The following is a 14,583-nucleotide window of genomic DNA, read 5'->3' as shown; positions in this document are numbered from 1 at the left end:
AGGAAAAAGAAATATATTTAAAACATCCCACCCACTTCTAAAAGGCCACAGACAGTTTAAGGCCAAAGGCCTGGTTGCAGAGGACAGCTTTTGCTTGGCATCTAAAGGTATGTAGCAAAGGCATCAGGTAAGCCTTTCAGGGCTGAGCATCCCACCAGTGGAGAGCCAACAAAAAAAAGGCCCGTTCTCCTCTCTGGACATCACATGAAGGAGGCACACAAAGAAGGGCTAAAGATGATGATCACAGGCTCTGGGTCAGTTCACATGGGGAGAGGGAGTCCTTGAGGTATTGTGGTCTTCAGCCAGGATTGGTGTTATATGCTCAAACCGTCTTGCTACGGGGAGCAACCTGGCCGCTGAATTCTGCATCAGCTGAAGTTTCCGAACCATTTTCAGAGGCAGCCCCACATTCATTCATTCGTTCATTCATTCATTTAATGCCTGGTTCCCTGTAACCTCACTTCTCACAGTGAGGGGACCGCCAGAAGGCCCTAGGAGCTGGACCTCAGTGTCTGGGCTGAACGATGGGAGTGGAGATGCTCCTTCAGGTAAACTGGACCGAGGCCATTTAGGGCTTTAAAGGTCAGCACTTTGAATTGTGCTCGGAATTAATAGGCTTATTTAATGCACAGTAAACAAAGTATCTAGCCCAGGCATCCCCAAACTGCTTTGGCCTACAACTCCCATGATCCCTAGCTAACAGGACCAGAGGTCGGGGAACATGGGAATTGTAGTCCAAAACATCTGGAAGGCCAAAGTTTGGGGATGCCTGATCTAGCCGGTGAACAGAACACACTTTACTTAATATGTGCTTAATATCAAGATAGTGATACACAATATGTGATTCACCCAGGGCTTTTTTTCAGCCGGAACTCATCGGAACTCAGTTCCGGCACCTCTCAGGTGGGCGCTATTGTCATTATAAGACAGGCACCCCCAAACTTCGGCCCTCCAGATATTTTGGACTACAATTCCCATCATCCCTGACCACTGGTCCTGTTAGCTAGGGATCAGGGAGTTGGAGGCCAAAACATCTGGAGGGCCGCAGTTTGGGGATGCCTGTTATAAGAGAACGAGGGAGATGTTCATATTGAGTTCTGGCACCTCTTTTTCTAGAAAAATAGGACTGGACTCACCCCTACACGCACACAATCCGAAATAGTGCATCGTACGAATTGTGTATTGGATTTTAATCTGAAGACAAACTATTAGAACATCATTGTTGGCATCACATTCTTCTCAGTACCTGTCTTGATGGCTTGCTGGTCTAGCTTGGTAAGCAACATTTGTCTCATGGCTACATCTCCAGCTAATGTGAAGACATATGCCAACAAACCCTGCACATAAATATCTGTTGTGTCTGAGACAGTCGCTTTGAGATACTCCAAGCCATTCTTCACCACTGGATCCTGGAAGAGAAAGGAACAAGTAGCAGGGCAAAGTATTAAGAAAACCTGTCCTTGTAGCAGTGATTGAATATGATTGTGGGCCGCTGGAAAGGTAAAACACCAGCTATTTCCTTAGGACAAAGTAGAATCCGCTGCACTGCACCAAGTTGCAGTCCAAACCCCAAGGGCAGTCACTAGTTAGAACTCCACTTCCTGGTCTCGTCCATACTTCCGCTTCTCCCGGAACAAGTGTCAATGGGTAGAATTACCAATTGACGCTTGTCCAGCAGTAAACAGCATGTTTCCCCAGGGGAAAGCAGGAGGACAAACAAAACGCCACTTGGAACCATGCTTTCTAAGCGCAGAACAAGAGGAAGTGTGGACAAGCTCTCAGTTGTGATTGCAGACAGCAAAGTGAGTTCTTCATTTAAAAGGAAGGCTTATCGACACTTTCCTTTCCTTTGTGCTTTCCAGTCATGGTCCATGCTTTACAACTCCTAGTTTGAACACGCCTCCCCCCCCCCCACTTCAGAGCTTTCCTTGTCTTTACTGCTGAATCGGAGCAAATGGCAATCTGCCGAAAACCCAAATTGCTGCTTGTTACGCTTCAGCTTTAAAGAGCAGACCTGTGCCCTGGAAAGGTAAGTGGGGACAAGCGTGGGGTGGCACTTCCCTGGGGCGATGTCTGATCATTGCCTTAGCTTTTTATGAGAAAGAGCACATCCAAATGTCAAGCCTGGAAACTCAATATTCTCGTTTTGTTATGTGTATCCAGTCAGAGGAGACTTCAGGGAAGTGACTGCGTCCAATGATCTTGAAAGCAGTGTTTTGTTTGGTTTGGTTTTTGTCTCAGATGACTGTCGATTTGCCATGCATTTGAATAGACTCCTTACTCTATGGTATCCAAGGAAGCTAAACATTCAGCTCTTAGCCACTGCAAGCAAACTAACATCCAGCTGGTAAGGATTAAAACACAACAAGGCTGCTCTCCCACCCCCCTCCCAGACCTCGACTTACGAACAACTCGACAACCAAATTTTTCGACTTACGAATGGGGGTAATGGCCGCACGCTTACGAATGTCTCGACTGCAGAATCCGGGACCAGCAGCCGCGTGACACCGGAAGTTGCGTAGACGCAACTTTCGGTGTTGCTTTGCCCATCTATGGGCACAAAAAATGGCCAGCGCCGGCAACAGAAGTCGCGTCTACGCATGTCCGGAAGTGTGTAGACGCAACTTCCGGTGTCGCTTTGCCCATCTATGGGCACAAAAAATGGCCGCCGCCGACACCGGAAGTCGCACCTACGACACCGGAAGTCGCACCTTCTGGACATGCGTAGACGCGACTTTCGGCGCCGGTGCCGGCCATTTTCGGTGCCCATAGATGGGCAAAGCAGGAAAAAAATGGCCACCAGCAGGAGAATATAAGGGAGAATAATGGGAGACAAAGTGATATGGGGGACCGCCGGGAAACGGTATGAGAAAACGGGGGTTTCCCGGGGGAAATGGGGTACTTGGCAGCTAAGCGTCAGCTGTGCATGCACAATAGCTGTCTCAAATGCGCATGTCTCAGCTAAGCCACAACTCGTGCTTTCAAGTTGGATGGGAGCTGGTGGTATGAAGGAGAAAGCATGAGACGGGTATTTCTCAAGAATCCACAGGGTACATATGGATTGTAGCTAATATCATGGGCACTTGGCTTCAATCACCAGTGGTGGGAGTACATGAGAGACTGAGCAAACGGTCATGTGCACATAGACAGAGACTGAACAACACTCACCTCAAGTGGCTTTTTGGCCTCCAAGAGCGCACCAATGATATAAGCAGTAAGAGAGATCGCATTATTCACACCTCCCTGTGAAGCACATGGCAAAAGAGAGAGAGACGGAACGAGACCATGAAATGATTTTTGCAGGAAGGGCAAAAATGAAACAGCAATTAATATGGATGCTAAGATCTTTCAGGAGTCAGTAGGGACAGCAGCATTTATAGTGCTCAACCTAGTCTAGTACAATATGCTGCCCTTAGGGCAAAGGATTGGAGAGAGAGAGAGGCCTGTGGCAAGGAGGAGTGACAACCACGACACAAGGTTAAATGTTTGCTACATGGAAGGGCACCTTGGTAAGTGAAGTCCTGCCCCTCACAGAGAGCCTTGGAGTCCCCCTTGCTGGAGGGGGACGACGACAAACTGTTGTACTATACAGCTATCGACTCACACTTGCATGCATTAATGAGTTAACCTGAGCCCAGAGCTCAGGTTGCAAGTGGGTGTGGCTTAGAAGGTGCTCAGTTGGATTTGCTCCCAACCCCTCTTCTCAATCATTTTTTCTTCCTGCTTCTTAGAACAAGCAAGAAGCAATGTGGCCTTGGCTCCCTGCATGTGATCTGAATCTCTCTAAAAAGAGATTTCATAGCCTGCATCATGCTACCTCGGAGATTACATGATCCTTGGAACCTTTTCCATCTTCATTTTACTGCCAATGGATGAAGACGTGTTTGCTGTAACATCTGGAAACTCTGTGGTTAAACTATTCCCTTATCTGCAAAGCTATGTGTCTGTGATTAATTCAAGCCTAAGTTTTTGTGTGTGGGGAACATTAGTTTAAAGGTGGCTGTGGGCAGATACAAATCTAACCAAGTGTCAATGTGCTTGGAGCAATTGCCATTACAGTAATACCTCCGCGAACATCCACCTTGTCTAGCGTCCATTCTGGCGAACGTCCATGGCAAATCCAGAAGTACCGGAATGGGTTACTTCCGGATTTGCCACTCACACATGCGTAGAAGTGCTAAATCACACTTTGCGCATGTGCAGAAGCTCAAACCGCTCCGTGTGTGTCAGACATGGCACTTTGCCCTACGTCCTTTTCGGCTAGCGGCCGGGGCTCCGGAACAGATACCAGCCACAAAACGAGGTATGACTGTATACTTAATTTTGCTACAGGAGAGGAATCTCTCTTCTAAACATCTCTCTCTAATGGAGATTGCGCCATATCTAGCCATTTCTGTGGATCTGGTTTCTTATTTTCCCTTATACAAGTTAATAGAGGTATTGTTCCATTTACTTGCATTAACTACCTGCAGGAGTGCACATACATGGGCTGGTTTTTCAGGGGTGGCCAACTCCCAAGAGACTGCAATCTACTCACAGAGTTAAAAACTGGCAGTGATCTACCCCCTTTTTGGGGGTTCTGGTCAAAGTTGTTGAGTTTTTTCAGGGAGGAGGTAAAACGTTGAGCGTTTTTTTTTTAGGGGAGCCATGGTTGTTCAGTTTCTTTGGGGGGAGCCAATGATCTACCAGTGATCTACCACAGACGTCCAGTGATCTACCGGTAGATCTCGATCTACCTGTTGGGCATGCCTGGATTATATGATACACGTGACACTTTTTATTGCATTTTGCAGCGGCATGTACCACAAAACAAGGGTGATCTGGCATGTATTCTACAGTGTGCACTGTGAGCAGCAACTGCGATTGTAAAAAACTATTGTACATTGATGTCTGGCAAATGAAAGCAGTTTCATTAAATTCTGCACCCCTCTGAACTCCTACCTTCATTGTTCTTTGGAAGAGTTTCCCCACATTGGCAAAGGAGCCATCGGGCTGCTGGTTACTTGCCAACCACCGCAAAGCAGCCTGGATATCATTATCATCTATGAAGGTATATTCCTCGGCTTTGCTGAAAACCTTGATCACAAAAGCTGTCAGCCTCGAGAAGAGATGGACAAAGCAAATAATGGCCGGGTTGTTTTCAAAGGCTACTGATTCAACCTTCAACCGCCTCAAGTTTTCCTGCCCTCTTATACAAGTTTAATTTACAACTTCCATCATATCTGACCACTGGACATGCTGGTTAGGGCTGATGGGAGTTGTAGTCCAATAATGTCTGGAGGGTATCAAGATGGGGAAGGCTGCTTTAACATAACTGAGATTCCTGCATCGCATGGGGGTGGACTGGATGGCCCTTGGGGTCCCTTCCAGCTCTACAATTCTATTACTCACCAGGTATTGCCTTGCCCATCGCTCTCTCCAAATGCACTATAAGAACCATCCCTGTGTTTGTACTGAAGTTGTCTCTGGTACCCTTGTGGGGAGGGGACAAAAAGAAAACTGAGGATCGGAGGGTGAAAAACTTTGGATGTCTGCACAACACACAACACAAACCCAGCCCCACAATTGTTAAATAGGCCCCATGCTGCAAAACTCTGAGCTTGCACTATGAGCTTCCTCTGCACAGTAACTCTTTCCATGGTTCATTTTACATATCATAAATCCCTGCATATTTTAGAAAAACCATACCATTCAGTATTCCATTATTGCATCTATCAAAACTTATTTACACAGGTGAATTTATCTTAATGCTGCCAGCGTTTTTAGCTGTATACAATTATTTCCCATATATTCAATAGACATTTAAACGTTTGTTATTCTTGCTCTCTTATTCTGTATGTTAAATCTGCAAGCTGTGCATATTCTGTCAAGTTACCACTCTTCTTTGCCCCACTCGCTCGTTTTCCATCTTGGGGGCTAACAAAACACGGGCTGCAGTAGTGGCATACATAAATAACCTTTTTTGACACCTGGGGATTTCAGTCTGAATTATCCCCAACAGAAAGGACTCTAGAGAAGCAATTGACAGACCTGATTGCAGGTAGCCCAGCGCTTTTGTCTTCAGCTCCTCATCCATCTGCCCTGTGTTTTCCAAGTACTGCAGCACGTAGATGATGGGGGCAAACAACACCATGTTTTGCTCCCCGCAGCCGCTGGGCATCTGCACCAGTTTGTCCAGGTTCTGCAGTGCCGTCCCCATGATATCACCTGGCCACATGTGAATGCAAAGTTACCCTCTTTCCGACTGGCTGAACATTGCTCCGCCGCCCCCCTCGGTCACATGACACAAAAGACCAACCCTATCCCAGAATTTGTTCCAAATGCCCCCTCCTCATCACCAACGGCATGCACCCAACTCAGGGGCCTTTGCTTCTATTGCCACACTATTCATTCACCGACCCTGTATTCCTGTATAAAAAGAAGGGCATAGGCATTTTCACTGAAGCTTTCACAAACGAAAATAATCCCCTTGCAAAAGGAAGTGGAGATGCACAGGATGTCCGGCAGCAGGATAGGTGGAACTCTGATCCCGTCACTCAGGCAACTAGACCAAAGTTTCATGAAACCAATAGCGAAGGGGCCATAGCCAGGCGTTGGCAATGTTTTCTGGCCATGGGCCGGATCATTCCCACGGACGATCGTCTGTGGGCCAGACATGGGCCAGACATGCGCAGAAGTGATTTCCGGAGCTGCGCTGCCCATGTCCTGTGCATGCCCAGAAGCTGAAAATCGCACCTGCGCAGAAGTGATTTTCGGCGTCTGGGCATGCGCAGACACGGTTTCTGGCATCTGTGCGTCTGCAGATGCAATTTCTAGCACCACTTGGCGAGTCCCCACACCGCGCTGCGCCAGTTTAGCGCAGGGTGCGGGAGACTTGCCGAGTGGGCGGCTTGGTGATTGGGCGGCTCGTGGGCCAGATAAATGGCCTCTGTGGGCCAAATCCGGCCCATGGGCCGGAGGTTGCTGACCTCTGGCCATAGCTCAATGGTAGAGTATTTGCTCTGCAGGCAGAGGGTTCCAGGTTCAATCCCTGGCATTTCCAGGTTGTATTGGGAGAGAACCTGGCCTGAAACCCCTGAGAGCAGTGTACACAATGCTGAGCTAGATGGACCATTGGTCTAATTCGGTGTAAGTCGGCATCCTATGTGCCTATTCGGAACGTTGTAGCAAAAGAGGGAGCATCAGCCCAGTAGTCGTCAGCAGTAAGGATAGATTTCCTCCCCTCACATTCAGAGCGAGGGCAAAACAATTGTATACCCTACAACATTTCTCCAACGAAAACTGGGACGTCCTAAGGAAAAGGGGGACATTATGGGATCAAATCAGAAACCGGGATGGCTTCTGTAAATCTGGGATTGTCCCTGAAAAATAGGGACACTTGGAGGGTCTGCAATCAGGCCCGTCCTAGCCATAGAGGCTAGTGGCACGGAGAACCACAGCGCCGGGCACTGGAGGGCGCTGGAAGGGCGCCAAGTGAGCACAGGGTTTCGGTGATCTGGCCAGGACTGCGCTCCTTCTCCGAGGACTCCGCACTGCACCTCCTTCTCGTTTCCCCAGCGCTGGGTTCCACTCAGTCGAGCTTCGCCACCAGCGTGCGCACAGCACCCAAGCAGCTCTTGCTGGTCCCGCGGTGCGCGTGCTGGTGGCGAAGCTTGACTGAGCGGAACCCAGCGCTGGAGAAACGAGAAGGAGGCACAGCGTGGAGTCCTCGGAGGTGGCCTCCCGCTGCTGCCGTGGTCCGCTTGGCACTCCCGGGCCCTTGGAGAGGCTCTGGAGGGGGGCACTGGAGGGACCTAGCGCCAGGGCGCTGGATGGGCTTAAAACGGCACTGTCTGCAATTGATTGTGTTTATCTGCAGTGATGGCCCTCACATAACCGGCTCGGTTTGATTGCATTGCAACATAATATTTTCATGTTTACAGTGTGATCCCTCCTTAGCTGGGATCATGTAGCTGGGGAGAAGCTCTATCAAACCTTCTTTCTTTGAACTTTTAAACACTGCAAGCTGCTTAGAGCAGCTCTGTGGTCATGCAGAGGCCATTCCCTTTTTAAATGCTCCCAGGTAGTGATTGAATGGCATAACACCATGGCTACTAGGTCTGGAAAATGTACAAAAGTGGATTCCCAGAGAGCTTTGCAAAGCACATTAGGTGCAGTTCAGATAAACGTTCTCTAATTAAATAGGCTTTTTTTCTCTCCCTGGGCTGGCTAAGACGCAGCTAACAACATCCTTGTATGAAAGGAAGATGGCTGCCATATGTGCCTGGGGGCAGCCATCTTTTTGCCCTACAAGTCTGCAGGAAGGGATGATGATGATGATGATGATAATAATAATAATAATAATAATAATAATAATAATAATAATATGCTCCACCATTCACCACCACGTTCCTGGGAGTGACGCGGTGCTTGGACACCCGCAGGCTCTGCGCTGCCCCAAACGCTCCACCCACCGCCTCCCCCTTAGCTGTAGGGCGGCTGAGTGGGAGGAGGCAGGCAGATTCCTTGGAGGCCCCGCAGAGTGTCCTGCCCTGGCTGGCCCCACCCCTGGCCGTAGGGCATGCACGCCGCCCCAGGCACCCGATCGGCTTGCTCCGCCCCTGCATGGAAGGCAGCACCTTGTACAGGCAAGAGCAGGGCCCTGCCGCCAATGTCGAGTCTTCGTTCTTCAACAGCCGATTCCCTAACTGAATGAAGCCTGTGAACAAGAGTGTTTATTGGGCTTACCATACAACTACGCGCAACACTTGGCTGTTGAGGAAAGAAGTTCTGATGCCAGAGCCAGGGCTGACAGTGTGTGTGGCCCTGATCCAGTCTCTACTCAATTATGCCTTGCACATGAGGAATGCGTGCCATGGGGCTACAGACTGATTGCAGCTCTTCTCAATTATCTCCTTATGTCTACCACGTTTGTTCTTGTGTATATATAGCCCGCAGGTAAGTTGCAGAACCAGCTCAATTTCTTACCAAGGACGGACACCTGGGCCCTGGCAGAATCTGGCACGACATCCTCAGGAAGCTCCAAGGAGAATGAATCTGAAGCAGAACCTCCTGACAATGAGGTGAATACATGGTTAATTTGAGGGTAACAGAAGTGCACACAGAAAGCTCCGCAAGTGAAGCCAAATTTGAACGCAATGCAGTTACACACACACACACACACACACACACACACACACACCAGTCTTCATGCCTGTTCTTCCATTGGCAAAAGTTGGGCATTTCCTCTCATTCTGCTTAGCAGGGATAGGCAGGAACAATTCAGAGGTGGGGTTAAAGCTGCAGGAGGGCAAAGCTTCTCCCCCGCCCCAGGGCATTGTCCTGATTCAGCTCAGTCCTCGCCCCTGCCCCAGTGATTTGGTGTTTTGTTTTGTTTCCTAATCAGGGAAAACCCACTATTTAGTGATAGATCAGAAAAAGTGGCGATTCAGGGAAAACATGAGTTTCCAATTGAGTGCTAAAGAGCAGTCCCCCCCCCCAAAAAAAAACACAAAAAAGGAAGTGAGGATAAGCCTTAAGTTAGTGACGGGCAACCTTTTGAGCTTGGTGTGTCAAAATTCGTCAAAAAACCGAGCATAACTCAGGTGGTGTGTCACTTCGAGAAAAAAACCATAATTTTGCGATATTTATAGTTTAAATAACAAAAATGTATAATTGTAATATATAACTGTATTTAATAAACCAAAAACTAATTATTTAACCAAACCAAACCAAAAACCCCTTATTTATCACAAAGTGCCCAGAGTTGTTGAGATTTTGGGGGGGAGCTGCTGACCAAAGTTTTGGAGGTTTTTTGGGGGGGGTTCAAAAGTTGCTTTGCTTTTGGGGGGGCATGCCCCAAAGCTGCTGCGCTTTTTTGGGGGGGGGGAGAACAGAAATAAATGACGAATAATACCTTTGCTGGAACTAACACACAGCACCGACATAGTCTGCCAAAGCGCCAGAAAAAACAGCACAGAAAGGGTTAAAAACCAATCTCTGGCTACCAGCAACAAAAAACAAAAAAAGGAGCGGAGAGAACGGGTATTTACAGCGGAGAGGAACAAATGGGGGGGGGAAACAACAACAGCGCGAATGGGCCGATGGGGCGCGTGCCAGCAGCGAGGGCTCTGCGTGTCACATCTGACATGCGTGTCATAGGTTCGCCATCACTGCCCTAAGTGGTGGTGAATTCAGCCTGCCTTTCATTCTTGAAACCTCTTTTTGACCCCCAGGTTAAAAGCTGTTAGGTGCTACTGACCTTCAGGGCACATCAGAGAGCTATGGGCTTTCTCAGCCAGGACACCCTCAGGCTGTCAGGGATGGGGAGAGGGGAAGAAAAAAAACAGTTTTCAAACCATCAAAATATTCACATAGCCTTCAGATTTAAACACCTGATGTGTTTCATGCGGGGGGGGGGGGGGATCTCAAAAAGTCCCTTCCTTCACCCCTGTCATTCAGAAGCAGAGTAGAGTAAGATGTGCTCTTCTGAAGGTGTTAGTCCCAGACACCTTGTGGAAGAAGGTGGAAGAATGTCAGCCAGTGGGAAGCAGCAATAAAAATATGGTATTGTTTTTGCTAGCAGTTGAGAAGGAAATGGACAGAAGCTTCTCTGATGCTTCTGCAGCCAGGTTCTGCTTGTGAGCTGACCCCTTGGGGACAATAAACATATTACTTCTGAGAGTGTACAGTCCTTCTCCAGGGAACCCCAGGAAAAGGCTCTTTCCTGAAATTAGGGGGCCATTCCAAAAATAATAATTGCTTCTCCCCTTTTACATTACTTGCTGAGCATTCAGAACATGGTCCTCCATGGACAGGTAGTTCTTCTGAATGCTAGTCTAGGTCAGTTCCCACTTCAAGCAGCCTCATGTTAGGGGAATCACAGAATCGTAGAATTGGAAGGGACCCTGAGGAACATCTAGTCCAACCCCCTACAATGCAGGAATATGTCGCTCTCCCCTATGGGGATTGAACCTGCAACCTTGGCATTATCAGCACCATGTTCTAACCAGCTGAGCTATCCATATAGTCACGAGGAGGGGGATTTGCAGAGGTAGCAATAAATGCTATATTATAGACTCACCCAGACAAGGATAGACTTGATCAAGGTGTCACTTCGGCCCTTTTCAGGCACAGTGGTCTGCTCACCACCACATAGTTTCTCGCTTTTGAGTGCCATTGTGGTGACAGTGAAGTTCATCACACCTAAAGAAAATGACAGAAAATATGTTCATCCCTGCAAAAACACGCTGTTTCAGAAATCAGTAATGGAACAATTTCTATAAGCTCCCCTACTCCCTGCCTGATCTCCTTGATAATTCCTAATGAGCCCAGCTCATAATTGCTGATAGGTGATAGATTTGCTTCAAGAGGCTTCCCTCTGTGGAGTAATTTTATTAATATAAAGTAAAAAAAATAAAAAGTGCAAGGCAAAAGTGTGGATAAGCCGTCAGATGGCTTTCTGGTTGGCTACTGTGGAAAGAGAACATGGAACCTCGATAGGTCTTTGGTCTGATCCAGAGGGCTTTGTCTTATAGTCTGTGATTAATAATAATAATAATAATAATAATAATAATAATAATAATAATAATAATTTATTATTTATACCCTGCCCATCTGGCTGGGTTTCCAACAAAATATTAAAAATACATTAAAACATCAGTCATTAAAAACATTAATCATTAAAAACTTCCCTAAACAGGGCTGCCTTCAGATGTCTTTTAAAAGTCAGAAAGTTGTTTATTTCCTTGACATCTGAAGGGAGGGCATTCCACAGGGCAGGCGCCACTACTGAGAAGGCCCTCTGCCTGGTTCCTGTAACCTCACTTCTCACAGTGTAACTTCACTTCTCACAGTGAGGGAACGGCCAGAAGGCCCTCGGAGATGGACCTCTGTGTCCAGGCTGAATGATGGGGGTGGAGATGCTCCTTCAGGTATACTGGGCTGAGGCCATTTAGGGCTTTAAAGGTCAGCACCAACACTTTGAATTGTACTTGGAAATCTACTGGGAGCCAATGAAGGTCTTTCAAGACCAATGTTATGTGGTCTTGGCGGCCGCTCCCAGTCACCAGTCTAGCTACTGCATTCTGGATTAGCTGTAGTTTCCAGGTCAATACCAGAAAGGTTTTGCTTCTCAATGGAAGCAGGCTTATTGTGGAAGCAGGGGTTATTGGGTTGCTGTTGTTTTTATTTCAATGGTGTATTTTGTGGTTGTATATTCTGATTTTTATTCTGTGAATCACCCTGAGACCTGCGGGTATAGGGCGGTAAATAAATTCAATAAATAACAATAAATAAATAACAACACTATCCACATTGCAGCCCAAGGGGACGGAATGTGGGAGGGATAATGGTTGCCATACAGAAAGGAGATGGGGATATTGGTTAAGGTGGAACACCCTTATGATCATCTTTTCTCTGCCCATCTCTCCTTAGGTCACCTCACCCAGTTTAGAGGCCTTCACATTCCAGGAGTAAGTCTTCGCTTCACCAGCACATAAGCAACTTATGTATTCACAGTCCTTGCATGGCTGCACCTGATAATCTTCGGACTCGGACAGGATAACCTGGACCTATGAAACAGTGGGGAAAGAGGGAAGGAAGTTTTACTCAGGATTCTGCTCACGGCTGGATTATAATGGTGCAATTGGAGCAAGTTTACCAGGGCGCATGCCTGCAAGAGCCGAGACCCTAAGGTCTCCGCAAAAGAAATGACTTCAGCTTGTACAATGGGACTTCACACCCTCTTCCCCTCCCCACCCCCGCTGCTCTCCACAAATCAGATCCAGAGGATCAGGAGAACCCCCAGAACAGGTTTAAAGGTAAAGGTAAAGGGACCCCTGACCATTAGGTCCAGTCGTGACCGACTCTGGGGTTGTGCGCTCATCTCACATTATTGGCCGAGGGAGCCGGCGTATAGCTTCCAGGTCATGTGGCCAGCATGACAAAGCCGCTTCTGGCGAACCAGAGCAGCACACGGAAACACCGTTTACCTTCCCGCTGTAGCGGTTCCTATTTATCTACTTGCATTTTGACGTGCTTTCGAACTGCTAGGTTCGCAGGAGCTGGGACCAAGCAACGGGAGCTCACCCCGTTGCAGGGATTCAAACCGCCCACCTTCTGATCAGCAAGCCCTAGGCTTAGTGGTATAGCCCACAGCGCCACCTGTTTAGGGTGCCCTAAAATGACGTTTGTTATCTCAGTGATTTTGCTATTGGGACAGAACACTGGAAAATGAGAGCAGGTTTTATTTTCGTTTTAAAACTCAGCAATTAGAAGAAATTAATGATAAGTTAAGTGAGTTTAAAAAGTGGAATTCAATATACAATATATTATTTTTTGAAGTCCACAACAGCTTATGCCATGTGTGTGTGTGTGTGTGTGTGTGTGTGTGTGTAATACACTGTATCTCTTAGCATTTTTATAATTCGTCCATTCATTCGTTAGCCTTTTGGTTTAGATGAAAACGATACATGTATCTAGTTTGGCTTTGTTAATAAAAATTTACAAATCCAAAAAATGCTATCGAAATCGGAAATTTCCATTTCTGGGCTACTGTCAACTCTTGCCCATCCCTTGTCCTCCCTCCTTTCACTGAGCCCCCTGGTCAACCCTCTGACTTAAAAGAGGTGATATACCTGCTCTGCTTAACAAGGAATTGAATTCTTAGAGCATGGGGAATTAGTGAAGATCTTCCTTACCCACATGCAGTGTTTCAAATAGTTAAAGACGGTGGCGATCATTGGAAATGACTCCCCACGAATCACGGAATAGGGCAGGGTGACGTCCACGAAGAAAGGCTTAAAGACCGTCAACCTCGCCGGCGGGGGAATGCCCAGGCCACTGCTTTGGGAGGTGCAGAACATGCTGACTTTCCATTCAGTGATGGTGTCCGGAACTGTGAGCGCCACTGACTTCTCACCTGAAGGACTACAAAGAATGTGGGAAGAAGAAGAAGAAGAAGAAGAAGAAGAAGAAGAAGAAGAAGAAGAAGAAGAAGAAGAAGAAGAAGAAGAAGAAGAGTAGTTTGGATTTGATATCCTGCTTTATCACTACCCGAAGGAGTCTCAAAGCGGCTAACATTCTCCTTTCCCGTCCTCCCCCACAACTAACACTGAGGTGAGTGGGGCTGAGAGACTTCACAGAAGTGTGACTAGCCCAAGGTCACCCAGCAGCTGCATGTGGAGGAGCGGAGACGCGAACCCGGTTCCTCAGATTACAAGTCTACCGCTCTTAACCACTACATCATACTGTGTAGGCACATACATGCACACATACATTTTTGGTGGTGGCAACCCCTGTCCACCCCAGGTATACCTATTTGGAAGTACAGTGGTACCTCAACGTCCGAATGACTCGACTTCCGAAGGTTTCGACTTACGAAGTCAGCAAACCCAGAAGTCTTTTTGCCATGCGCGCGTTCTGCGCATGCGCAAAATTGACGCTTTGACAGCTGAAGGTTTCGACTTACGAAGAGCGCCACGGAACAGATCGCCTTCATAAGTCGAGGCACCACTGTACAGTGGTACCTCTGGTTACGAACGCTTCAGGTTACGAGCTCTGCTAACCTGGAAGTAGCTGCTCCTGGTTGCGAACTTTGCCCCA

At 47.6% G+C, this 14,583-nt stretch overlaps 1 protein-coding gene across 1 annotated transcript in view; it reads right to left on the bottom strand.

The window, feature by feature from the left end:
• The window catches only part of A2ML1 (alpha-2-macroglobulin like 1), a 41,075-nt gene that overhangs the window by 11,072 nt on the left and 15,420 nt on the right, over positions 1–14,583 (bottom strand). The window contains exons 12-21 of the mRNA XM_060268975.1: positions 13,680–13,908; positions 12,425–12,551; positions 11,063–11,184; positions 10,241–10,292; positions 8,968–9,051; positions 6,031–6,207; positions 5,392–5,473; positions 4,942–5,098; positions 3,169–3,243; positions 1,247–1,409 (exon numbers count right to left, since the gene is read on the bottom strand). Of these exons, the coding sequence (XP_060124958.1) occupies positions 1,247–1,409; positions 3,169–3,243; positions 4,942–5,098; positions 5,392–5,473; positions 6,031–6,207; positions 8,968–9,051; positions 10,241–10,292; positions 11,063–11,184; positions 12,425–12,551; positions 13,680–13,908 (1,268 nt within the window). The remainder of the gene's footprint in view (positions 1–1,246; positions 1,410–3,168; positions 3,244–4,941; positions 5,099–5,391; positions 5,474–6,030; positions 6,208–8,967; positions 9,052–10,240; positions 10,293–11,062; positions 11,185–12,424; positions 12,552–13,679; positions 13,909–14,583) is intronic.

Source organism: Zootoca vivipara, chromosome 16 (genome assembly GCF_963506605.1).
Source record: "Zootoca vivipara chromosome 16, rZooViv1.1, whole genome shotgun sequence".
Taxonomy (NCBI): domain Eukaryota; kingdom Metazoa; phylum Chordata; class Lepidosauria; order Squamata; family Lacertidae; genus Zootoca; species Zootoca vivipara.
Note: the sequence above shows the minus strand (reverse complement) of the source record. Positions and strands in the feature narration are given on the sequence as shown.